This window comes from Phyllostomus hastatus, unplaced genomic scaffold, assembly GCF_019186645.2.
Source record: "Phyllostomus hastatus isolate PE091 unplaced genomic scaffold, TTU_PhHast_1.1 phas_contig_196, whole genome shotgun sequence".
Classification (NCBI taxonomy): Eukaryota; Metazoa; Chordata; class Mammalia; order Chiroptera; family Phyllostomidae; genus Phyllostomus; species Phyllostomus hastatus.
In genome coordinates this window covers 1,365,097-1,390,786 of record NW_025333709.1, presented here as the reverse complement: position 1 = coordinate 1,390,786, position 25,690 = coordinate 1,365,097, and the positions used below count along the sequence as shown (strand labels likewise).

At 62.5% G+C, this 25,690-nt stretch overlaps 1 protein-coding gene across 8 annotated transcripts in view; it reads right to left on the bottom strand.

Moving 5' to 3' along the window:
- Positions 1–24,789, bottom strand: part of HTT (huntingtin) — an 88,333-nt gene extending 63,544 nt beyond the window's left edge. For 6 of the 8 annotated variants that reach the window (XM_045833978.1, XM_045833980.1, XM_045833979.1 and 3 more), the window contains exons 1-10: positions 24,453–24,789; positions 16,628–16,711; positions 8,570–8,690; positions 7,152–7,211; positions 6,452–6,531; positions 4,702–4,840; positions 4,398–4,539; positions 3,501–3,679; positions 2,242–2,446; positions 1,134–1,181 (exon numbers count right to left, since the gene is read on the bottom strand). In XM_045833978.1, the coding sequence (XP_045689934.1) occupies positions 1,134–1,181; positions 2,242–2,446; positions 3,501–3,679; positions 4,398–4,539; positions 4,702–4,840; positions 6,452–6,531; positions 7,152–7,211; positions 8,570–8,690; positions 16,628–16,711; positions 24,453–24,643 (1,249 nt within the window). In that variant the 5' untranslated portion in view covers positions 24,644–24,789. The remainder of the gene's footprint in view (positions 1–1,133; positions 1,182–2,241; positions 2,447–3,500; positions 3,680–4,397; positions 4,540–4,701; positions 4,841–6,451; positions 6,532–7,151; positions 7,212–8,569; positions 8,691–16,627; positions 16,712–24,452) is intronic. The other 2 variants (XM_045833981.1, XM_045833983.1) reach the window with 1 other exon arrangement.
- Positions 24,790–25,690: the final 901 nt, after the last annotated feature.

The window sequence follows — 25,690 nt, the reverse complement described above, 5'->3', positions numbered from 1 at the left end:
GGGACAACACAAAAGTTTATAACCAGAGCCTAAAGGAAAAGACGAAACGAAACAAACAACGCCGGGAAAGTAAAGACGAGAGGGCCGACACATCCCGCGGTGCAGCCAGAAGAAAACAAAGCGAGCCCTGCCAGTCACGGGGCGCGGCCGTCCCCTCGTCCTCGCTGGGGAGGGCGGCCGAGAGACGAGCACGACATCGGAGCGCCGCGCCGCAGGCCCGGAAAGCTCCGAGCACAAGCTCAGGAGACTGACTTTCTGAGGGCCCTTGGGCTCGCACACAGTCTCAGCATCTCTGTCTGTGTCTGTGGGGCCCCTCACCGTGACGGCCCCAAGGGCACTACTTCCCGCTCCCAGGAAATGTTCACTGACTCACGGCGGCCACAGAGCCACTCCTGTTACCACCACATGCGATGCTGCAAATATTAGGCACCAGGCCCCCAAGGACACCCCTGACTGGAGGCTCAGAAAAGGTTAGTTAGCATGCCGTGTGTCAATTACCCTGCAACTAAAAACAAGGACGTCTTTCTAAGGTTTCACAATTGAAACACAGCAGCAATTACTTCCTATGGAAATCTAGACCAGAAAGAAAATAACTGGTGCCGCCCCAAAACAATGAACTGCATCACTGTGAACACTTGGTCCTCCACAAAGCCAGACGCGGCTGGGAAAGGATAAGCAGCCCAAAGTGACTGAACGGCCGGCACGCGTCACCACGACCGACACCAGAGGAAGCCGACTGGGGAGGCCGGGGTCGCCTTTACAAGGCGTACATAGCTCGCCCCCTCACCCCGGCTCTGAGGACGTCGGCCGGCACAGCCCCATCCGCTAGCGCCGCCTGTGGCGGCCTCCCTGCCGCGGGACCAGGCAACAGTCACCAAGGAGGCAGGCAGGCCCCCAGGGCTGCGCGAGGCACCCCCGGGCCCGTCGCAGAAAGAGTCTCCCACCCGCGCCCGGAAGCATCACACACGCGGGCAAAGCAATCGGGAGACGCAGCGACTGTCAAGCCCCACCCCCAGGCCCAGGCGGCCCCAGCAGCACATGGGCCCCCTCTGCGGGCGCGGGTCTGCGGGCACAGCCGACGGGGACCCAGGCAGACCGGCCGGGCCCCGGGCTCCGGTTTCCGCAATAATCACCTTTCTGTTTTCTTGAAAGGACAGGGCTGCACGAGGAACCCCCTCCGGCTGCAGATCCAAAAAAAACAAACAAAAAAGGACAAATATGAAAGTAAGGTAACAAGTGGCTAATTCAGAAGGAACTTAAAATTGTTCACACGGCTCGACCCGGCTTCAGAGCCGGAGAACACGTGAGCACCCTGCACGCGGGCAGTGCTCGGGCCCCGTGCTGCCCACTTCCACTCTGGCGCGAGAACCCCGCCCCCGCTGAGGCGCACAGCGCCAAACACGGGGCCCCAAGTGTCGGAAGAGCTCATCTGGAGTGCGTTCAAAAGGCCAAATTAAAAACATCAGAAATCTCAGATTGTCTGTCTCGTCAACCCAGAATCCAATTTTCACTAGAAACACACTCATTTCTGAGCATTTCAGCCGTTACTGGCAGGGCACGCATCCCGCAGAAAAGGGGGTTTCTAGGCACCGGCCCACGACCACTCCCGCTCCGGGTGCAGGCAGCAGCTGAGGTGAGACCAAGCAGCCACTGGACATGAGGCAAAGCGCCGCCGTGTGCAGACGCTGCGAGCCACGGCCACGTCGCACCCACGCCGCACTCAGCCACCCGGAGCGGCGAGGCCGAGGAGAGGCTGGGGTGACAGGGGCCTCCTGTGCCTGCCTCAGCTCTGGGAGCTGCGGTGAGTGCATGGCTCCCCATCCCCTCCAGCCCCCCGGGGCGTCTCCACGTCCGACAGGGCCCATCCCCCCGAGCAGCATGCGGAGCAGACAAGTTCACTGAGGGGGGCCGGAGGCAGGAGCGGGAGGGCTTTGCTAAGGTCAGCCACGCCAGCCAGCGGGGACCCAGAGGGCAGAGAGAAAGGACTGTCCCCGGAAGACCTGAAGGTCCCGTCTCCGGCCAAGTGACAGAGACGACGGGTCCCAGAAGTCCTCTCCCTCACGCTTCTGCTCCGCCACAGACGGAGGGCCACGTGGAGGCGTCCGCGTCAGAGAAGGGGTCCCCTGTGTGCACCTCGCCTTCCCCCACTCCCGTCCTCCCCTCGTAAAGTGCGGGGACTCCACACTGGACCTTCAGGGGGACCTGTGAGGCCACGAGGTCACGGCTCGGCCCAGAACTCACCTATCAGCTCCACGATGCTCCCGCTGCGGCTCCGCCCAGCGGGCTCCTGGCCGGGGGCACCGAGCTGCGCCAGGCCGCCGGGCGTGGTCAGCGCCCGCAGCAGTGCGGGGGGCGGGGTCCGGAGCAGCTGCTGCAGGAGCTCCAGCGCCCCGGTCACCACGTTGTGGTCTGGGTGCTGCGCGTAGCGCAGGGTCAGCTCGTACACCTGCAGGCGGAGGGAGAGCGAGCACGGCCGTCAGGGCCCTCCCAGGCGCACAACCACGCCTCGCCTTTTGTTTCTGATGGTCTCTGGTGGCAGAACGTGTGCCTTAATTTCTGCCCCTAAAACTTTCTCTGTCGCCTCTGCCAGGACAATTGGTAGCTTCCACATGTTTTCTAAACTCCCACAATCCCTTTCACCGTGATGTTACTCCTTGAGAGGAAGGGGAGCCATCCTCCAAAGCAGAGGCGCGTGAGCTCCCGTGGGCCAGCCCGCAGCTGGCTGCCGAAGGGGCAGAAGGCTCGGTCTGCGGCAGGGACTCCGACGTGCGCGCGGCCGGCGAGGGCCACGGTCGCCGGTGCCACCGAGACACAGCTCCCCGGCTGGCGAGGGTGGGGTCGGACGTGACCCGCACTTGCAGTGCTCTGCCGTGTTCGACGGAGATGACGGCTTCCTTCTCTCCGCCTTCGTTCGAGGTGCCACACCCACACAGAGCACCGGCGGAACCTGCGTCCCCACGAACGACCGACAGTGCACAGCATGAACACGTGGCTTCGGGCGGCCTCAGGCCACACGGTGATTCGCGGCTGATCTGAATGAAGGTCAGAGTTAACTGGCCCTCTACTGCTGCTGCTGAGCTGGGCGGCCTCACCTTCAACGTCACAGAAGGGGTGCACGGGCTGGGAAGACGCAGGGCCACACAGGAGGCACAGAGCAAAAAGCCTCGGAGGCGGAGCCTCTTGGTCCCCGGGCGTCAGGTCTCCCGGACGGGCCCTCCATCACTGCGGGTCACCGTGCCGCACACGGCAGCGCACGGGCAGCCTGGCCCCTCCCGGGCCTGCGCACCCAGGGCCTCCTGCCCCGCTCCGGCCACCTCATGAAGTCGGCCTTTGTTTCCCTCGGGTGTAACTGGGAGTCACACGGCCGGGGTCAGGGCCTGCCGGTGGCCTGGCCCCAGAGCCCACGCTCTTCACCGGCCCAGCAGCTCCCCGTCCCCAGGACCTGCCCCTCCGCGTGGCGGTCACCTGCACACCCGCACTCCGGCCAACCGGGGCCCTACCTGCACCAGCTGCTCCGTCGAGGGGGACACCTCCGTCTCTCTCCGCGTGACCCCGAAGCTGCCCTTCAGGCTGGTGTCCTGGACCTGCTGCTGCAGCAGGGGCACCAAGCACCTCAGGGCGAGCAGCACCCCCAGGACCAGCAGGGGCGGGTGCTCGCCCGCGACAGGGGCCAGCAGACCTGGAAGACAGCACAGGGTCCCTCAGACGGGCTCGCTGCCGGGAGTGTCGGGACTCCGTCTGGGGAAGAGAAGAGGCCGCAGGCGCGCCCAGCCCCGAGGCTGACAGTGCGCGGCGAGGGCGACACAGATATCACTACGAAGAACCACGAGCGTGTCGCAGTGTGGGTCGCGGCCCAGGGGTGTGCAGGCGGCCCTGCCTCCTCGGCCCAGCAAGGCCCTCGCATCGGGCTCTGCTGCACCAAGAAGTCGGGCGGTCGCTCACGACAAATGTCCACGTGCCGCCTGCAGCCTGTGCTGACTCCCACAGTCGCCCCCCAGGCGGGGGACACTCAGCAGACCCAGGTGGTGAAGAGGCCTGCAGGGCCCTAGGGCTCAGCCTCAGCCCTCGGGGACTCCCTGCACCCAGAGTCACCTTGGCCAGCTGTGCAGCCAGGCTGTGCGGAGGGCCAGGCCTGGGGGGCGTGTGGGCGGCACGCCGGCCCGCACCCCCTGCCCCGCCAGCTGTCCTTGGACACGACTGCACCCACACTTCTGCCGGGAGGAGCAGCCCTTCCGAACCCCCCCTCGGACCACCCCCCCCCCACGGGCTCGTGGCAGCCCCAACCTAGCTCCCGTGTCCCGGCCAGCCAGTGCCCAGGGTCTGGTCCGAGGGCCGAGGACCGCCCGATTGCAGAGGTCGCCTGCACACCGGGAAAACCGCCGCAGGCCACGCCTCACCTAGGAGCACGCTGAGCAGCCAGCTGTAGAAGTACTGCGTCCTCCTGGAGTGCTGGCAGATGCTCACCACGGAGCTGGCCGCCGTGCGCCGGACGGTCGGGGAGCTGGACTTCAGGTTCGCCAGGAAGGCCTTGAGCAGAGCCTGCGGGGGCGAGAGCCCGCACGGCTGGAGGCGGGGCTCCGAGGAGGCTCGCCGCGCGCGCCACGAGCCCCGACCTGCCCCGAGCCCTTGCAGAGCACAAACCGTCAACGGCTCCAGGCTTCCTTAAGCCCAGCAGGCTGGGGCCTGAGGTGCCAGCCGTACCTTGATCTCATTGTCATTTGCAAAATTGCCAAACGAAGCCATTATTTTGGGTATAGCAGCAGCCAAGGTCTCCTGAACAGACTCCTCAGGTCTCTTGCTTGTTCGAGTCAGGCACGGCAGCAGGTTCACCAAGTAGGGCCTGCGGAGGGGAGGGGACACGGCTGCTCTCCCGGTCCGCTCAGGGAGACGGAGCAGTGAGTCCGGGCCGCCCAGAGGCGGAGAGGGAGCAGGCCTGCGCTCCGGGCAGGAGGGCGGGCCGCGGGGGGGCCCAGACGCGGGAGACGCTCGCCCTCGTTTCTCCCACGACCGGAGACTCTGCAGAGCCCGTTCTGGAAGTTGTTCGCAGTGAATTACAGTCACTACTGAAACATTCATAGTTTAAATTAGAAAGTAAGAGATGGTATCAGAAAATACCGTTTCAAAAAAAGTTAAGAAACGACAATCAGGTTTTCTTGGAAAAGCAGCATCACAAAGGGCATTTCTAACTTTCCCAGGCAAGGAAAGCCTCGGCGAGGAGGAGACCCGGAACTGGAGAAAGGCCCACCCCTCGGGGGGGCGGGTGCCGGGGTTGGGGGCCGGGGGAGCCAGGACCACAGAAACCCTCCGCCAGCGAGGAGAGCGAGGCAGCGCCCCCTGGTGCACAGACAGGCCGCTCGCAGGTGCGCGTCTGGGACTGCACGGGGAGGCGAGGCTCCCCTTTCCAAGGAGACAGGTTTTTTGCATAGGCCCAGGGGAAAAAGCCAGCCATCAAGAGGAAGAGAAACCTGACTTTCTGAAGTGGTAAAATCAGCCCAATGAGTCAACAGCGAGTATGGGAGGTGCAGGGGCCCTTGGGGCAAGATCCCCTGGGGCCTGCAAGCTGGGGAGCCTGGGTCTCCTCTGCACAGGTCCAGGAGGTGAACCCAGAGTCCCGGGGGGAGCACCGAGACCCCGTCCTGTCTCCTTAAGGTCCCTTTGGCTGCATGTGCAGAGCTGGGGGTGCGCTGCTCAGAGACAACACACGACTCAAGATGACAACAGTCACAGCAGAGGGTCAACAAGCCAGGAGAGACGTCCCCAGTGGCTGCAGCTCCGCGGCCACGCTATGAAGTTCCCACTGAGCCCCAGCGCGGTGGCACAGACCCCCGCCCCACACTCACAGGGAGGGTCTGGGCCACCCCGCCAGCCCCTCGGGGCGCAGCCACGGGTCTGCGGACGTGCCGCCAGCGAGGGACACAGCATGGAGCTGGAAACCGCGGTCCCTCTTCTGTGTTCAACCCGTTAAGACAGGGCTGTCTCGACTGGTCGCACATGACTCACGGTCTCACGTCCACGGTGTCAGCCCGTGTCGCAGAGGAAGGTGCCTACGTCCCTGACTCCCACAGTGAGCGACAGGGAGGGCGGACTCGGCCTCCCACCCCCGACAGGTGTCCCCTTGGCAGCCACCACGGGCAGACGGGGCACCCCGCTGTCTCCGACGCCCCCCCGGAGGTTGGGGGGGGTGGAACGTGAACAGGCATGCTGACAAAGCGCGCGAGGACCTTTCTGAGAGCAGTGCGTGCTGGGAGGAAGGACAGACAGGACAGCGACCACAACTCGGAGGGACAGAGGCGGGCCAGCGTAGACAGAGTGCACAGGGAGGGCCTCTGAGGAGTGACATTCGAGCCGAGACGTGAAGAATCCGTAGGAGTTGGCCCTCCACCCGCATCATCATCATCATCACCATCACCATCACCATCGTCATCGCTGTCACCCAGAGGGCACCACGTACCTGCATTTCTGGGGCCGAACCAGGTGGGCCAGCTCGGCAAACCTCCACAGGGCAGCGCGCAGGCTCCGGGGGGCGCCGTTCTGGGTGGATTACATGAGCGGCGTCACATTTAACAGTCACGGGCGCCACCCGGCCCGGTGGCCCCGTTGGCTCGAGCGCCGTCCCGGTGAACCGAGGCGGCGCGTTTGACACCAGCGGGGTGGGGGGGGGGCACAAAAGCAGCCGATGAACGCAGAACAGGTGCAGCCGTGGGTCAGTGTCTCCCTCTCCTCCTCCCTCGGTGTCTCCCCCCCACTCTTCCCCCCTCCCCCTCTCCCTCTCTTCCCCCCTCTCTCTCCCAGAAAAAAAATCTGTACATTAAAAAGGAACTTAAAAAATAAAGTCATCAAACCAAGGGGTCGCTGGTTCGATTCCCACTCAGGGCACAGGCCTGGGTTGCAGGCCAGGTCCCCAGCAGGGGCGTGTGACAACCACACACTGATGTTTCTCTCCCTCTCTTTCTCCCGCCCTTTCCCCCCTCTAAATATAAAGAAAGAAAATCTTTTTTAAAAAGTAACGTTTTGAAGAAAAGTAAAACAATCTACTTTACCAGCTTTTCCTTCTAACATTTTTACTTATTAAATATAAGAAAATTTCACAAAACTACTTAATACGGTGAAACAGGACCATTGTTTTTCAACAACAGAAAATGAAGGCCTACCTTTTTAATTTCTTTGTAGAGTTCCAGCTGTAGCCTCGGAAGACTGGAATCCATCAGAGCCTACAACGAAACACGAGAGGTGCGTTCTGGGAAGACCGGCCACCCGCAGCTCCGCAGAAGCTAAAAAGCAACGTCAATTTCCACCTCGGGGCAAAGCAGATTTCACAGCAACTAAACTAAGAACCTACTCGTTCAGAGAAAAAGAACACACATGCAGGAAGCTATTGGATGAACTGGACTCAGGTGCTTCACTTGACTAAACATGGAAGAGAAAGGATTTAACTTTCGCTATAATCGGACACGACATAGCGTCAGACTTAAGGGCAGAGTGAGTGCTCGAGTCTGTTCTGCAGCTCTGCTCTGACCCCCTCCACTGCCAAGGACGAAGCCCGCCCTGGACAGGGTGGGCCTCTCTGCCGGGTGCCCCAGCCCAGAGCAAGGCCCTGAGTCTGCGTCCGGGCGCCAGCCCGCAGAGTCCTGGCCCCAGGCCTCTCCCCGCTCCCAGACAGGCTGCGTGGTCGCCGAGGTTCACGTCCGACTCCTCTGAGCACGCCGACCATCTCCGGGCGCTGCTCATTCTCCACCAAACGAAACGAAGTGCAGCCCTGAGCTGGCTGTAGCACCTCCCACGGAGGCTCCCCAGCACCCCGAGGGGCTGGACACCAGAGCGGCTAAGAAGGCCTCAAGTCCCCCGCTCCCTTGGAAGCCACCACTCCCCCGGACAGGGGCCCGAGCCTCCTGAATGCCACCCAGGCCGCCCGCCTCCCCGGGCACACAGCTCACACGGAGTGCCTCTGCCCGGCACGTCGCCTCGCACGGCCTGTGCGTGACGGGGGCAGAGCACACGGCCGGGCTGTCCTGGGTCCCCAGGGCCCCGCCCTACAGCAATGAGGAGCAGAGCGTGCCCGACGCCCGGGCCTCGCAGGGTCTGGGCCTCGCCGCAGGCACGCGGCAGCCGCCACCAGAAGATGGGAGTCCAGGATTGGCTCCTGCATGGCCGGCCCTGACGCCGGGCACAGGGCCGGGCACGTGCTCCCAGCCCATCCCTCCTCTGCCACCGGGAGAGCGCGCCTGGCCAGGCCCGGACCCCCTGCCGGCCCGGGAACCCGAGGGTGAGCACTAGGCGAGGAAGCCAGTCGGAGTGTGGCCCACCCCACTGCGCCTGGCGTGCAGTGGCAGAAAGCAGACAGGAGTGGCTGGAAGCGCCTGGCCTAGTCCTACGTTCTGGGCCGTGACTCGAGACGCTGGAGTCACGCACTGTGAGGTGCACGCAGGCAGCTCCCACAGGTGTGGCCGGGATGCCAGCAGACAGGTGCCTCCAACTGCACACTGGACAGGCGGCAGGTGCAGACACCCCGGGGACCACGCTGCTCCAAACCGAAGGGTCACAGTTCGGAGCGCGCACCCCGGGCCCTTACTTTGATGACTTTGTTGAGGCACTCGTCGGCCACCATCCTGACATCGGACTCGGCGTCGTCACTGCACAGCAGGAAAAGTTCCATAGCGATGCCCAGAAGTTTCTGGAATTCTGGAGAATTTCTACGTGGATAAAGAGAAGAGACAGTCACAGCCAGGAAGACCCCAGCAGACCCGACGACAAATGCGGCGCGGTGCCCGGCACCCACGGGGACTCTGGGACGGAAGGGGACGTCCCACGGGCTGGCGGCCCGCCACGCCGACCCGCTGGGTGGAACGGGCACCACGGGGGCCGAGGCCGCTGGCAAGTGCGGCGACTGGATGTGGGACGCACGGCAAGTCTGCGCGCTCTCTGCGGTTTTTCTGTACGTTTAAAACTCCTTCAACACTTTCATGTTTGTTTTTAAAAAAGAGGAGTACTTCCAAGACAAATCTCCGTTTTTTAAGTTCTAATTAAAAACTCTTTAAAAGGCACTGCTTTTTGTGTATTTTAACTCAGTTTTTAACACAGACGCTGCCTGGGACACCTAAACCCCAGACAGCCACCTGCTCTTGGCCAACGAGTCACTCTCACTTGCCACACGCCTTTTACTTCCACTGTGCACGCTGTTCCAGTTGTCCCAACGTCCCCCGCGCCCCCTGCGCCCGGCCCACCCCACGCCGTCGTCCACGTGCACCAGTGATGCACGCCGCTCTGTCCGGTCCTGCCCCTCCACCGACAGCCGTCCGTCTGTCCCTGTTGCTGCGCCTCTGACTCTATTTTGCTCATTAGTTTATTCTGTTCCTCAGATTCCAGTTATAAGTGAGATCACATGGTACCCATCTCTCATTGGCTGGCTTACTTCACTCTGCCTCAGAGTCTCCAGGTCCATCGTGCGGTCACTTGCCACGTCCCTGATACCTCGAATCAGAACACCCGTGTGACTCTTCCACTCCCTCAGAGTCCAGCTTTCCATGAATGTCCCCCGGCCCAGCCGCACCTCACGCAGACCCCGGACGGCGAGGGGGTGGTGCCTGTGCCCCGCCGCGGCTGCACAGACGCTCAAGTCGTGCTGTGACTGCACGTGGCTCTAAAATGCTGGACTGAGAGCCTGCATGGTTTGTCATGGTCCAGCTGGCTAGTCGCAGCTGAGACAGACAGGCTGGCGGGCCCCAGGCGTGAGGCCCAAGTCAGGCGGCCGTTTCCCGACCCCAACCTGGAGTGCTCGGACACGGAGGCCCCCACCCTGCCCACAGAGCCTTGGGGAGAGCAGAGGACCGCACTCGCGGTGATGGGCGCACAGACACGAGACAAAGCGAGCCACGCAGCAGCCTCCACACCCCACCCCAGGGACATGGCTGTGGGGAGAGGACCAAGGGGAAGGGGCCCCGAGAGCAGGCCCCACACTCGGACCCACTCAGAGCGGTGCTTGCTGTCCACAGAGATCACGCGAGCTCCACGGGCCACTTCGCCCTTTCTAATGGACACGTCAGGAATCCAAACAAACCGCCCTGGCTGGTGTGGCTCAGTGGATTGAGCGCCGGCCTGCGAACCAAAGAGTCGCCGGTTCAATTCCTAGGCAGGGCACAAGCCTGGGTTGTGGTCCAGGTCCCCCGTGGGGGCCACGTGAGAGGCAACCACACACCATGTTTCTCTCCTCCTTTCTCCCTCCCTCCCCCTCTCTCCAAAATAAATAAAATCTTAGAAAAGAAAAAAAAGAAATCCAAAGAAACAGGGAAAATTATTTTAATACCACATTTCACCTAACCCATCAAAAATATGTAACATTTCAGTATGTAGCCAATATGAATAAACTGATACAACACGATCCTTTTACACCACAATGGAGACACAAAACTGATCTGTCATTGGCCTTCATAAAAGTCGCAGCTGGAGCAGGTCCCCTACCGTGGGTGGACGGGCCCAGAGACCTGACACTCACACCCCGCAGCAACTATGGGGCCCACGCGGTGCTGCAAGCCACGGCGTTGCTGAGACGCCGCCTCTTACCTGCTCCCGGCACAGTGAGGGCGGGTGGCCTGGTGACAGGCGCTCACCGACACTGTGACAGTCACACTGCAGGGGACAAACACATCAGACCGACCCACAGTGCACCTCGGACCCACACACTGCCGTCTGTCACCTGTGCATCAACTCAGAAAAAAGGAGGAAGACTGTCATTTCCAACCATGCTCAAACTTTCTCCAGCAACTGAATCAGACACTGAGTTTTTAAATTTTAGTTTAACAAAATAGGTGCCGGGGTGATGAGGTCCTCCATTTCTTGAGAGCTGCGGAAGCACTTCCAAGAAGCCCAGTCACCCAACCATCCCGTCCACAGGTACGGCGCCGTCCATTTCCCTCCCAGCCCTTCCGACCGCCGCGCCACCCACACGGCGTCTCCCGCACGCGGGTGTCAGTGTCTGCGACCCCACCCCGTCCAGTGCCGCTGACTGACTGACGTTTCCAAAGAGCACGCTGTCCTGGTCTCTGTCGTACGGACCCCGTCTGGCGCCGGTTCTGCTGCTCCACCTGGGTTCCGCTCGCTCTTCCTTCGCAAGTCCCCTCGGGTGGAGGCCGAGGCGCTGACCCGCGCCCCTCCTTTTCTAGAGTGGGCTCAGCGCTGCGTCCCCTCTGCGGTCTCAATCGCCTCAGCACACCGTCCACTTCCCCTGCTGCCTCATCCTCTGACCCACGGGCGACACAGAAAGGTGTGGCTCTCCGCACATCTGGGGCTCTCCCAGACTGCTGTTCTGCAAGACCCCGCTCCATCCCCCTGAGGCCAGGGAGCACCCCGCGAGTGCTTCGGTCCCGTCCCACGTGGCACCTGGCGGGACGGCAAAGGAGCTGTGAGCACGTGTGCCCAGTGCGCTGCAGGGACTGTCTGGACAGGCCCCTCAGGACGGGGGGGGCGGGGGGGGACAGGGCTTCTCAGTCTCCTACATCCAGACTCGGTGTCCACGCCATCTAGGAGCCGGGGAGGCGGGCCGCTGGAATCTGATCCGAGTGTGGACGTGTCCTCCCCCCGGCCGTCCTCCTGGCTAGCACGGGTTCCGGAAGCTCCGTGCCCAGGCATCGCACCATGTCAGACTGCCGTGCCCGCGGGCCGGGCGGACGCGTGTCTCACTGCACCGTGACCGTGACCCGCCGCCCCTGCTCCTGGCCTCCGACGAGCGCCCCAACGTGTGAACTGACCCACCACCCCGCTTTCTTCCGACCACTGTCAGCATGCTGAAGCCCTTTCCGTCCTTTTACTTCTTAGCCTGCTTTTGCCTTTCGGTTGAAATGGTTTTCTCCCCAGGGGCATATGGTATGTCTTGCTTTCCCACCAACGTGGAAAATCCTGCGCATTTAACATCACCGTTGACAGAATAACGAGGCTGAAATCTACCACTGCAGTATTTCTCTCCTACTTGTCCCACATGCTCTGTCTTTGCCTTTCTGCCCACTTCCGCCTTCTTTTGGGTTGAGTATTTCTATGATTCAATTTTTCCTCCTTTTTGGTTCATTAGCAATAACTCTGTTGTGCTTGTAATCAATCTCAGAGGGTGTTTTAGATTTTTTTTTACTTATTTTTAGAGAGAGGGGAAGGAAGGGAAAAAGAGAAGAGAAAAACATCAGCGTGTGGTTGCCTCTCATGCACCCCCCACTGGGAAACTGGCCTGCAACCCAGGCCTGTGCCCTGAGTGGGAATCGAACCAGTGACCCTTCTGTTCACAGGCCGGCACTCAGTCCACTGAGGCACACCAGCCAGGGCCAGTTGCATAGTTCACAGCCTGCTTTTAATGTATCACAATCTACTTGGTGATACACACCACCTCACACACAGCGTAAGAAACCAACAACACTATTGTATCAGTTTCCTGTGGCTTCTGTGACAAACTGCTACAAACCGAGGGGATGAAAACACAGAAATGACCCTCGCTCGCTCGGCTGTGGAGGCCAGAAGCCCCAGACCACTACCCCCAAGCCCCAGTCAAGGCCCTGGCAGTGCCGCGCTCCCTCCACACTCTGCAGGAGATGGCTCCCTGCCTCCCCCGCGCGGCTGGCGGCCAGCACCCCCGCCCCGCGGCTCGGGGCCACGTCACCCCGTCTTCTCGGGCAGCTCCGCCACGCCCGTCTCTGCCCCATGCTCACACCAGCTCCGTGAGTGTGTGAGGCCCCTCCTCCTCCTTCCCACGGGGACGCGCGGGGCTGCACTGAGGGCCCGCCTGGGTGCGACCCGGGCAGCCTGCCCGCTCCAGGTCCCCAATCCCACCTGCAAAGACCCCTTTCCCTCCGACGGCCCACCTGCACAGAATCCCGGGGGCGAGGACCCAACGTCTGCGGGCAGAGGGCACGGTTCCCCGGCTCCCACCCACTCTGCACACCCGGCTTCCACGCGGCACAGCCCCAACGCCTCGCAGCTGCGTGCAGACAGTCGGTGACCCTGTCCAGACTCCGCGCCGGGGGCTGGCGCTCGCCCCGCACGGTCGCACCCCCTGCACCCCGGGCCCTGGGCAGACCCCGCTTCCTGGTGGCATGCCTCCTTGTCCCTGGGACCCACGCTCCCTGACACTCCTCCCAGTGGCTGCCCGCTGGGCACCACTACAGCCTGACTTCCCCTGTGGCACCACAGAGACTGGAGCGGGCCGAGGGCTCCGGGGCCTTCCCCTCTCGGCGCTCAGCGGCGGTGCGCTGCCGCCACCACGTCCCACAGGCACTGTCTCTGGCGAGACCCCCCCACACACACACCCCGCGCGCCCGCCCTTCAGTGAGTGAACTCCGTGCCCGTTCGGTGCAGAGTTTCCTCACGACTGGTCTCCACTGAACTCAGTCTTTCCTCCAGCTTCCCGAACATGACGCACGGTGACAGTGGCTGCTCGGATGTTTTTGTGTGTAAACTGTACCATCTGTGCAAGTTCCAGGTCGGCTTCGATTAGTTTTTCTTGCTGTGAATCACACCTTCCTGCCTCTCTGCATTCCCGACAGTTCCCGGTTGGCTGCCAGACCCTGTAACTTGCAGCTTGCGGCTGCTGTGTGCTTCTGAACTCCTGCAAACGTCCTTGGCCTCTGCTCTGGGTGCAGGCCGTGACTCTGGAAGAGTATGACCGTCCTGGGGTTCACGGTGAGGCTCGAGCAGGCAGGATCGGGGCAGCGCCTCGCCCGGGCTCAGTCGCCCTCCTGCTGGGTCGAGCCCGGCAGAGAGCCCAGCTGAGGCCCTTGGAGGAGGCTGCCGCTTGGAGGACAAGGTCACCGCTCAGGCTGGTGACGCAGGAGCTTCCCGTACCTGCGAGCGTTTCAGCGTAGGCCCCTCCAGCCCTTGCGGGCAGCAGTCTGGCCGCAGGCCCCGGGTCCTCTCCCCGGTTCAGACTCAAGGGCACCTGCAGGCCTCCGGAGACGGCTGTGTGCCGCTCCCTCCTCTTGGGACTCTCCCCAGCGGCCACCAGCTCTGTCTCCTCCACTCAGCAACCGCTGGGCTCCACCCGGGTGTCCCCTCTGGTCGTGGCCAGGGAACTCCCTCCAGGCAGCAATCTGGGGAAATCACAGGCCCCCCACACCCGTCTTCCTTTGTCCCCACTCAGCAGAGGGCTGCTGCGGTCCTCTGCCTGACGGCACGTGTCTCAAGTGCCAGGGCTGCACAGACTAGAGCCACACCGGTTTTAGGCGGGAAGGTGCATCCTATCTTACTTATCTTAGCCAGAAATAAACATGTCTCATGACTTGAACTTAATTTCTAATACTGTTACTATCTTTTCATCATGTACTTGTATGATTCTTGTATATTTCCTGCCGATTCCTCGACATGTTGTATGTTGTCGCTACTGTGCACAGGGCACCGTGCGGTGTCTTCGCTGCTGCAGTCTGCGACGTTTCCAGAGGACGCAGATGCCCGTGCATGTCGAGGAACCAGCAGTGTCGGCCACCAGGTCAAGAGCAGCGGCGGCTGCTTCACGACGCTGTGCCTGCAGCCCCAGAACACTCTCCACACGGAAACCCCGGAGGCTGCCCCTGAGGCGGCCCCGCTGCAGAGAAGGTCAGTGCGTCCCACACAGAAGCTGCAGGAAAGCAGCGAAGACACACGCCCACTCGAGAAGAGATCACAGGAAACACCAGCCATCGCGAAGATTCCACAAAACATTATACAGCTCCACACTCCCAAATCCCTGGAAAGTATGGGGCATGTCTTAAAATAAACTTGTTGTTTGATCCGATGGGACTCAACTTCCCGTGTGGGTGCAAACCCCACACAGCACCCTTCTAACCGGCTGCTCTGCAGAACAAACACAAGGATGACGACGGCTGGCGCCACGCCACACAAACAGAACCGACACCCAGCGTCCAAACCAGGGGCGGTGCTCCTGCGACTCCGGCGGCAAGGTGAGCCACGGCCAACCCGACGACGTCCACACACACCTCACTGACGTGCGGACCCCCGCCCGCACCCCCGCCCCCCGCAGTGGCCGGCAGACGGAGGCAGGAAGCGCGCCGCACTCAGGCCGGAGGAGGGCCCGTGCGCCGGAGCGCGGGCGTTCAGGGTCACACCAACTGCCCGCACCCTGGGTGGCGGAGTCGGGTGCGCAGAGCTGGGCCACGGCGGCAGGGCGTCTGAAGCTGTTGGGGACTGGAGCTCGAGTCCCTCGCAGTGACAAGCAGGGGCAGGACGAGGCACCTCACGCCCGGAGGGTCAGGAGCGCGTCCTGGACAGCGCTTCCCACGGGTCACTGGACCCGCCAGCGCCCGATGAACGGCGTCCGCATTTCGTGAGTGAGGCGAGAGGCTCCAGAACACCCAGCTCATCTGAGTGCCCAGCGTCGAAGGAGCGGGCGGAAATCAGACTCTCCCCCGGCTCCCCGGCTTCGCCCGGAACCGCTCTCCGCGGTGGCGCGGAGCTCAGCCCTCCCCCACCTCTGCCTCAGGGCCCGCGCTCGCGGCCCGCACGCCTCCCCCCAAGGTGTCTGCGGGCGGGAACGGCGCCGTCCACCGCGTCTCACGGCTGAGGGGCCGGCGAACTGAGACGGAGCCTTGTACGGGAAACCCCTTGAACAGCACAGAATACAAACGGCAAGTGCCATTAAAAACAGGCGCATCACCGAGTTCCTGTTGGCACTAAAACCAGGGTTACCCCTCTCCAGGCGTCTTCCGACAGATGACAAGACCCTCCCGGCTGACGGGCAGCGCGGACTGCCCATCCCAGGGGGGAGAAGAGCGAGGCGGTGAGCGACTCCTGCACGCCCCTCCGGGCGGCGGCAGCACCCAGGAACCATCGGTGCGCCTGCCGCCCGCTCAGCCCGCACAGACAGGCCTGAAGCACTCCCACCCGCCACCCCAGGGACGGCGAGCAGACAGACCGTGGAGGTAAAGAAACCAGGAGACTCGGCGACGGAGCCACGGCAGAAGGGGGTGCTCCGCTGGGAGAGACTGAGCGAGGGGAGCAGGCCTGCAGCCCCACCCCCGCAGGAGGGCAGGCGAGCGGCCGGCGCCACCGGGAGCCCGGCGCCACCGGGAGCCCCGCGCCAGAGGGAGCCCCGCGCCAGAGGGAGCCCCACGCCAGAGGGAGCGAGCCGTCGGGCTGATCGATGGGAACAAGGCTCGTGTTGTTCCAGTTACCAACTAATGTGAAACGTCAAAGAAAGACGGTTTTAAACGAATACAGCCACCAAGGGTGCAGCTGAGTATCGTCCCGAGGCCCCACGCCACCCCGGTCGCCCACTGCTGCCCGCGTGGGCAGAGGGGAAACAGCGCTCATCAAGGGGTATGGCCGACCATGCCAGGCAGCCAGGGCGGTGGAAGGGCCCCTTCGCCTTGTCTGCACCCTCACCCGAGGACATGCGCACTGATTTTAGACAGAAAGGAAGTGGGGGGAGAGGGAGAAACACTGGTCAGCTGCCCCGGGCACGCACCCCACCACGCAAGGACCGCGCCCGCAGCCTGCTGGTGGGTGGGCAGCACTCCGACCACCCGAGCCACCCGGCGGGAGGCGGGGGAGAAAGGGCCTTTGAGAGGCTTAAGACAGCTGGGGAGACAGAGGACATCCTAGCCCACTAAGAATGAGCATCTGTCGAGTTTTCATTTTCGCCAGAAGCACGAAGTGTAATTACCTGAGAGACTGGGCCACTATGCTTTCACATATCGTCAGACAATGGGTCACGCGGTCCTTCTTGGTGGCAGAGTGTTCTTTCTTTCTAAAACAAAAAAAGGAAGAGAAGTGAACAGGTGTTGAATCGTGCACTGCATCATTCGTGCGCAGCACTAATGCATTCCGTAAGCACTTCCCGGCCATGGGGAACACACCACACACTGCATGCTGGGGGCGGGGCCGGGGCGGGGCACAGGAGCAGCCCCAGGGCCCCCCGCACCCAGGCCCAGCAGGCAGGCGGGGCCTCTGACGCACCGTGTTTTCCCCGACTCAGTGGAGAGCGGCACACAGTGCACACAGGGACTCATCCAAGGTCCCGCCGACAGAAGGGGCGTGCGAGCCCCTGAAACGCACGAACCGGCTGCCTCCTCTGTGCACCAGCAGCTGCCTCCACGCCTCAAAACCATGCTGCCCACTGGCTACAGTCTGCAGGCCACACAGACCTCCCGCTCTGGGCCGGGCGTAAACTACAGACAGCAGCTAATTACTTCTGTGTCCCCACACAGCTGGAAGAGGCCTCCTCCTAAGAGTTCTCAGCCAGACAAAAGGAGATAAACAGCCAGGTCAACAGCATCACATTAAAGGTGCCTGCCTCCCACGGGAAGCCCGGCTTCCGATGTCTTCACGCAGGCACCACGGAGCACCGCTTGGCGGTGAGAAGGGCGAACAGTTAGAACAGACAAGGGTGAATCGCCATGTACCAGGTTCAAGGCTACACACTGCGTGAGTCCGTTCACATGACGCCCTGGACGAGACAAACGACAGGAACCACAGTGATCGGCAGCCTCCAGGGGCTGGGACGCCGCGCCGCAAAGAGGCAGGGGCACGGGCGGGGGACACCAAGGGGCGGTGACACTGCAGACTTGGGCAGCCCCAGTCTCCACTGCGGTGGCCTTCCTGGGGCACGTCTGTGGGAATGCACGGAACTGCACCCTAAGGGGGGCGTGCTCTACCGCCCGCAAGGGCGCTGTGATAGGTGGCGTGCTCGCTCCCCTGACCGCCGGGCGGTCTCTGCCCCAGCGGCCCTGCCTAGCTGGGACAGCCGTCGGGAACGCTCGTGGACACCGACAGAGTCCGGCACTGCGGGAGGCACACTAACCCATCTACCCACTGGTCTTTGACGCGCCGAGTGAGAACCTGCCCTGGGCCCTCCGTGGACTGAGCCCGTGGCACCGGGCTCCCCACCTCCCCACCGTGGCGGTCACGCACACCGGGGCTGAGGCAGCGCCCCGGGGCTGGAGGTGAGCAGAAGGTCGGCAGGCACCACACTGAGTGGGCCCCACGGCTAAGTGGGGGTCAGAAGAGGAACGTTCACGACCTGCGCTTTCAGCAGAGTCCGAACCCAAGCAGGCCCTCCCTCTCCCACCCTCCCCCGCCCCCGCCCCGCACCCCGCCTCCGTCTGAGCTGTGGGGCAGCGCCTGCCCGCCTCGGGCTCAGCCGCCCGCCTGGGGCTCAGCCACCCGCCTCCTCGCCCGCTGCAGGGAGGGCCCTGGGGCTGACTCCAGCGCTGGGCTGGCAGGAGGGAAGCTGCGCGAACGCTGGTGCGCAGGCCCGTGCGTGGACGTAAGGCTTCACTTCTCTGGGATTGGAGTGCCAGGGCCAGGTCACGACCTGCACGCTCGGTTCTGTCCAGCAGTGCCGGCCGCCCCCCAGAGCGGGCGGACACCTGCATTCCCACCAGCAGGGATGACAGGATGGCTTCACACGGGGTGGTCAGAACGGTCCTTTCTGGTCCCTCACCTCCGGCCCTCCAACCTCGTCCCTGCCTCTGCCCTTCACTCTGCGGCTGCAGCTCTGGCCCCCTCCCTGCCCCGCGAACACCTCCGTCCCTCCGCCGGGACCGCTTGTCTTCCCCGTGCCCACGCGGCTCTGCCCCCGTGTCTGTCACCCTTTTCGGTGCACTGCACCCCCTCCACAGCACTGCACAGCCCCCCCTCATTCTATTTCGCAGTTTCCTGTGTGCGGCTGTAACCCCGGGGACCAGAATGGGGCCCAGCGCCCAGGAGGGCGTCCAGTGCACTCCCCCCTGAAGTCCGCCGCCCAGAAGCCGGGAGCTCCGGCGTGCAGCTCACAGGCGGTATCACGGCCAACCCTGCAGCTGCGCAGACGCTCGAGGGCCCGGGACAGGAGAGCTGCGCGGCCCGGGGCACAAGCACAGACACAAGCACGGAAGTCCGCCCTCCCAAGGCCAACAGCGCTGCCGCCAACCAGGGGAGGCCTGGCCGCCTGCCGCAGAGCTGCTCCAGCCTGCACGTGCACAGGAGCCACACGCAGCACCTGCGAGCGGGCACACTCAGACTCCCGGGGTCCGGGGGGGGGGGATGGGGGGGGCGGAGTTGCTGCACTTCTCCTGAGCTCCCGAGTGACGCTGAGCTGCTGGCGCAGGCCCCTCCGAGCAGCAGGCCCGACTGTCTCCCTGTCTCCAGCAGACAGTCTAGACTCGGAGCTGACTCAATGTAACACAACAGTACGCAGCGTCTTATGCTGCCTTTCTCCTTCTTGTCTGAATGACGGGGGCCCGCTATGCCACGGTATTGTGCCAGGTGCCCCCTGCAGGGGCTGCAGGTCCAGGGCGGGGCTGGCGAGGTGGAGAATGCACGTCACAGCCCACTGGCAAGCCAGCACAACACAGGACCTTGCCGTCACGTCTCCAGGAGCCTCCCTTAGAAATACGTGCTACAGCGTCATGCAGCCCTTACTGAGACCCGGCGGGCCCACCTGCTCTCCCGGCACCCACTCTGCTGCTCCTCACGGGGGTCTCGGTCTCCCCCGCACGGAGGCAGCAAGGTGGGCCTCGCTTCACAGCAGGAGCCTGCGAGCCCACGGCCCCTCGGAGGCAGCCCGGGAGTGTTACTGTGTGCGCACCAGGCCCGCCACGCGCTGCTAGGGAAAAAACGCAGCGTGGGCTCAGGCACACACACGAAACAAGGGACGTGTATAAATGCTTGAACGTGCATTAAAACATCAAGACGACGAAAGACACTTAGTGTTACTTCGGGTGCCGAGACTGAAACAGACGGGAAGGAGGACTGTGCTCTCCGTCTTCTGCGCTATCTGAAGGTGTTTTCACAGTTCACACGTGGAACTTCCACAATCTCGACACTAGTTGCCAAGAAGGAACCGAAACACAGGTCCTTCCCAGAAGTGGCCCAGTCACACTGAACCTAGGGGCCAGCCAACGGCAGCCTGCCTTGTTTCGGACAGCCTGTGAGATAAGAAACGTTTTCACACTTTTAAACGGCTGACCAGCCCTGACTGGTGCAGCCCCGGGGGCTGGGCGTCACCGCCCCCCCCCATCTGAAGGGTCCCTGGTTCGGTTCCCACTCAGGGCCCGTGCCTGGGCCGCGGGCTGGGGCCCCAGCTGGGGGCAAGCAAGAAGCGGCCGAGACGTTCCTCCCCCACATCGACGTTTTGCTCCCTCTTTCTCCATCCCTTCCCTTCTCTCTGAAAGTGAATAGGTACAACCTTTAAACATAAAAATAAACGGTTGACTAAAATAAAAACCCAAAGACTAGTCCATGCGTGAAGATCCCACGGAATCCGATCTCCTGGAAAACAGAATCCCCGGGAGCACAGCCCCGCGCGCCTTCATTCACGTGTTGCACGGGCAGTGGCTGCAGCGGGGCCGGCCCACCGCCCCGGACAGGCACACCCCACCTGACCGTCCTCCGAGAACTCCCGCCAGCGTCCGTGGGCGGGAGACTCAGCACGCTGAGATGGCAGTGCTCTCCAAACCACCCGCAGGCTCCACGCCATCCCCACGGGCGCCCCAGCCGGCCCCTCTGCAGGGGCGGAGGGCCTGGTCTTACAACTCTACGGGAGCGCAGGGGGCCCAGAAGAGCCAAATCCATCTCGGAAAGGACAGCGTTGGAGGACTCGCATTTCACGGTTTGGAACCGAGACACAAAACTGCAGTGATCGAGACTAGGTAGTGCTGTGGGGGATGGGCAGGACACAGCCGAGAGTCCGGAAATGCACCCGCACAGCACGGGACACTCACGCCCCACGAGGTGCCGAGGCAGCTCCACCGGGACAGAACAGGCCTGTCAACCAGCGGCGCCGGACAACTGGGCCCCCACGTGCGAAAGAGTGGAGGCAGACCCTTACCTCGCAACATACATAAAAATTAACAAGATGGGTAAGAAATGAGAACTAAGCGTCTAAAATTCTTACAAGAAAACACAAGAGTAATAAATAAATCTCTACCCTGAACCAGGCAACGGTTTCTTAGATGTAACACTTAAAGTACAGCAATCTAAGACGAAACAGCAAACTATTTCATCAAAATGTCAAAATTAAAAATGTTTCTGCTTCAAAGAACACCATTTAAAAAGCAAAGAGGGCCTTCTCCCGCGAGGGTGCCCGGATGACGGCGCTGCGGCTGCCCGCGCAGGGAGACGAAGGAAGGAGACAACCCGCGGGGGGCGTTTCTAGGAACCACGTGTGCGCTCACGGTCTAGAACACAGACAACATAAATGTCCCGGACACAGCCCAACCCTGAAAAGACGGCTCGAAACCGGGAGAGGAGGAGGACAAGGGCTTGCAGCGAGGTCCCCGACCTACCGCTGCACCGCCTCAGAAACACACCCGGCTCTCACCTGTGGGGGCTGCCGCAGCCGGCTTGTCCCCTGCGGCTGGACGGACCCCTCACTGGCAGGACCAGCCACAGGAACACGACACGGGGTGATGCCCGGCAGACAGAGACGCAAACGGGCCCTGCTGGCTCTACCTTCCAAACCCTGTCCCTTCGCCGCCTCCTGGCCGGCCTCTGACAGCACCCTGGCGGAGCCCACCCGCCCCGTCCCAACGCTGCAGGGGCTCCCCGCCGCTCCCCGGCTCCTGCCCACGCGCCCCTCCACTCGTCCTCAGCCAGCGCCCAGTGTGAAACGGAACTCGAGTCCTGCTAGTCTGAGACCCAGCGTTCCGATGGCTCCCTCCGTCACTCGGAATAAATGCCAGCGTGTGTATTCCACCTGCACGGAAGGGCCGAGCGATGGGGCGTGGCCCTCCTCCTAAATCTCTGACCTCCCTGCCAGGGACAGTCCCCCGCTCACTGGCTCAACCAGACTGACCTCCGTGCTCTTCTCCAAGCTGGGGGGGGGGGGGGCGGGGGCGGGTCTCCAGCCCCGGTTCCCGCTTGCAACGCTCTCCTCCACACCGCACAGCTCGCTCCCTGGCTTCGGGCATTGACTCCCGGCCACCTCCTCAGTGGGCACCCTCTCTGAAATGTCAACAGCTCCTTGACCCTGACATTGCCACATAGCCGCCCCTGCTTTGCTGCCCCTCCTCCACGTGTCCCTAGCCAACACACTGTTACATTTTTGCTCTCCCTTGTGTGCTGGCTATGTCCCTCGCTGCAGTGAAAGCTCCGCAAGGGCAGAGCTTTATCTGTTCACTGCCGTGGCACTGCCTCTATTAGAGCAGGGCCCGACACACAGTAGCTGGTCAGTAAATATTTATCGGTAAGTAAATAATTAAAGTCAGGGACTGTATCTGGAAGGAGAAGTGCCAAAGGCAAACGTCGACTGCTTCCCTGGCTCGGGCTCCCCCTGCGTGCCAGTCCCGCCAGGACCCCCGTGTCCTACGTGGAGAACCAAGGGCGGGCACTCAGACACTCGCAGTGAAGGCCACACTGGGAGGCTCCAGCTCCACCCACAGACGGCAAGGGCCGTAAAGATAGGACAGATACTTCCCAAACTACTTTTGGCCGATCTTACTTTGGGGCATGGATGTTTCAGCTACTGCAGCTGAACAGAAATGCCAAGATCCAAATCTGTACGCAATGAGTTTATTACTCAAAAAATGAATACCTGCTGTCTTAACAGCAAAGTACATAAAAATATTTTTTTTTGCATTTTAGTTAAAAGAACTATAATTAAGCCTGATGCGGTGGATTTCTGAGCATGCCAAGACCCTTTCAAAACTACTACACTGAAACACTTTTGCTTTTAAATAAAGTCTACCTTCACACACGCACAGGTCACATCTGGAAGGAGAGTGTAAGAGCCTCCGGGAACAGTGTAGGCACTCGGGAGAAAGGCGTGGAGGCGAGATTTTTAACTATTACCTTCTGAAATTTGCATCACATTAATGTATTACTTATGCAAAAATAATAGGTGAAATTGTAAAATAAGTCAATCATAATTACCTCAAAATAACGAAACAAAACCTACTTTGTCAAGCCAGGGTTAGAAGGCAGTGTCTTTACACCCACATTTTGAAGATCAAGCAAATTCAGTAGGTTCCGTCAAATCACATAAGAAACAGAAGGCGTGTTTATGTTAGGATGGAGGGAGTGTCCGACAAAGCCGCCAGGGCAGCAGGACCGTCCTGCACCCCCCACCGCCCCACCCCCAAAGGCCTTAGTGCCTGGCTGTTTACAGCAAACCCACACAGAGTGTGAGCCTGCAGGGCAGCCGCCTCCGGGGGAGGAACTCCGGGGAGGCTGTGATAAAAATTCTAACGCTCCTCCACCAACATCACTCCCCAAATCCACGTTTTCTAATTAACTCTCAGGACACAGCAAGGATCCTCTCAGAAACCTCAAGAGCAAGAAAACATTACAAAAAAGAGACTGAGTCTTAAGAGAGCGAGCTTCTTAAAGGGGCTGCTTGAAATCTGTCCTCCTTCAATTCCATGCTACACACCTGCGGACCAGAAATAAAACCAGGAGGGGGAGGGGGAGAGGCCGGAGCCCCCGCCAGGCACTCCCTAGCCTCTGCTGCACACTGGCACACAGACTTCAGGGACATGCGTCCCTGGTAGAAGGTGCTCTTAGTGGTCTCTCTCTTTCTATTTCAAAAATCTTCCCAAACACACGCAAAAGAGACCTCTAGTCTCCCAGCAGCACCAGGACGTCGGCAACGACGGAAGCAGGAGCCGCCGGGGGTCTGCGGACACCCACGTCCCAGCAAGTGGAGGACAAGACTGGTAAAACGGACGTCCTTCCCCGCCAGCGGCGACCCTCGCCCTTGGCAACGTGTCGTTACTATTTCCAGGGAAAACTGGCAACAAGCTTCAGTTCTCTCTTCCTAATACTCAAATCAGTTTTATCACTTCTCACTTGTTAGTAATAACCGGCCAAGCAGGTCACCACTTAGCTTGGCAACCATAACTCACTCGAGAGCGTACAGGCCGAACTTGAGCTTAGAGAGCGTATTTCTCTTCCTGATACTTAAAATCTTGTTGCTACCACTGCGATCCCCCAACTACATTAAACGTCTCGAAAAGGTGGGAACGCAGCCTCCATCCATCCAGCACAGGCTGCTGCAAGGGCCCCGCGCAAGAGCATCGCCCTGGGACCGCGCCATCACTCCCCGGTGCCAACCCCCCCCCGCCCTCCCGCCTGGAGGCATGATGTCATGCACATCCCACGGCACTCCAGCTCCGACCCCCAGCTCCCCGAGAAGAGTCCTGCGCCCTCGGCCCTCCTCCCGCTCGCCCAGGAGATGGGGAGGGAAGTGGCTCGGAGGAAGCCGACCGGGACGCCGCCTCGGCTCTGCTCTCAACACAGCCCTGGATTCTTGCAAACACACAGCAGCAAGTTCCTTCCCTAACTTCGCGCGCGGGGAAAGGCGGGGGGGCCCGGGTCACCCGGGGCCGTCAGGAGAGGCTGTGCTTGCCCGCGGAAGAACCGAGACCCAAGCGAGGAGCCGGGGTAGGGCCCGGGCCGGGGTCCCGAGGCAGGAGGGGCAGGGGGGCCTGTCGCCGCGCGGCCCGGGCCGGCAGGGACACAGCTCCACTGGGCCGTCGCGGGGCAGGGAGCTGCAACGGGCCCACACTTACGGTCGGGGCAGTTGCTCCTCCGTCACTGCGGGGCCAGGTGGCGGCGGGGGCGGCGGCGGAGGCGGCGGGGGCTGAGGCTGAGGCGGCGGCGGCTGAGGGGGCTGAGACGGCGGCGGCTGCTGCTGCTGTTGCTGCTGCTGGAAAGACTTGAGGGACTCGAAAGCCTTCATCAGCTTCTCCAGGGTCGCCATGGCGGTCTCCTGCCCCGTGGGGACAGCGTCCGGGGCCCTCGGGCCCGCTCGCGTCGCCGCTCAGCAGCGCAGCAATGAATGGGGTTTGGGGCCGCGAATAGGAAAGGCACCGAAGCGTCCAGCCATCTTGAGCCCGTCCCGGCAGCCCCCGCGGCCCTGCGTCCCGCGACGCTCCGCCGCCGGGGCGGGGCCAGGCCTGGCCGGCAGATTGACAACGAGAGAAGGCGGTCTCCGCCAATGGCTAGCCGAGGCTCTGGTCCGCCCCCGCACCCGTCAAATTGCGTCTAGAGCTGGCGCAGCCACTGACAGAAAAGCGTCCTTCCTTGTCGGGGCGGTGCGGCGCAGAGGGCGGGATCGGGCGCTGGGGGCGGAGTCTGGCGCTGAGGGCGGAGTGCGGCGCTGAGGGCGGGATCGGGCGCCGGGAGCGGGGGCGGTGCTGAGGGCGGGATCGGGCGCCGGGGGCGGAGTGCGGCCCTGAGGACGAGGTAGGGTGGGCTGGGAGCGGGACGGAGGCGCGGCGCGGCGCGGAGGGCGGTTCCTGCCGGCGAGGGGCCGCCGTCCCCAGGAAGGCGTGGCAAGGCGCTGAGGGCTGGATCTCCGGGTGAGGGGAGAGGGGGACGGAGAAGGCCGGGACCCGGCAGTGTGAGGCGCGGCGGTGCTGAGGGAGGAACGTGGACGGGGCTACGGCTGCGAGGCACGGCCCCGAGGGCCGACCCTAGCGGTGAGGGGGCGCTGACGGCGTGGCCTGGAGCAGAGGAGCGCGGCGGGTTGGGCCCCCCCAGGTGTCCAGCCCCCGCCGACGCCTGGGGTCCGGGTTGACTGGGCCCAGAGACCCGTGGGGTTTGCCTGCCCACCCGCGGCCCGGCGCAGGCTGAGGGCGGGGTCGCGGGCACGCCCTGGAAGGAGGAGTCGCGCCGTCCCCGCTGGAGCGCGGGGGAGGGCACTGGTCCCGTCAGTCGGCGGGGACCCGCGGGATTGGTCCTTCCCGCGAGCAGGCGGGGCGTGGCCACCGGCGAGGGGCGGGGCCGCAAGCGGGGGGCGGGGCCG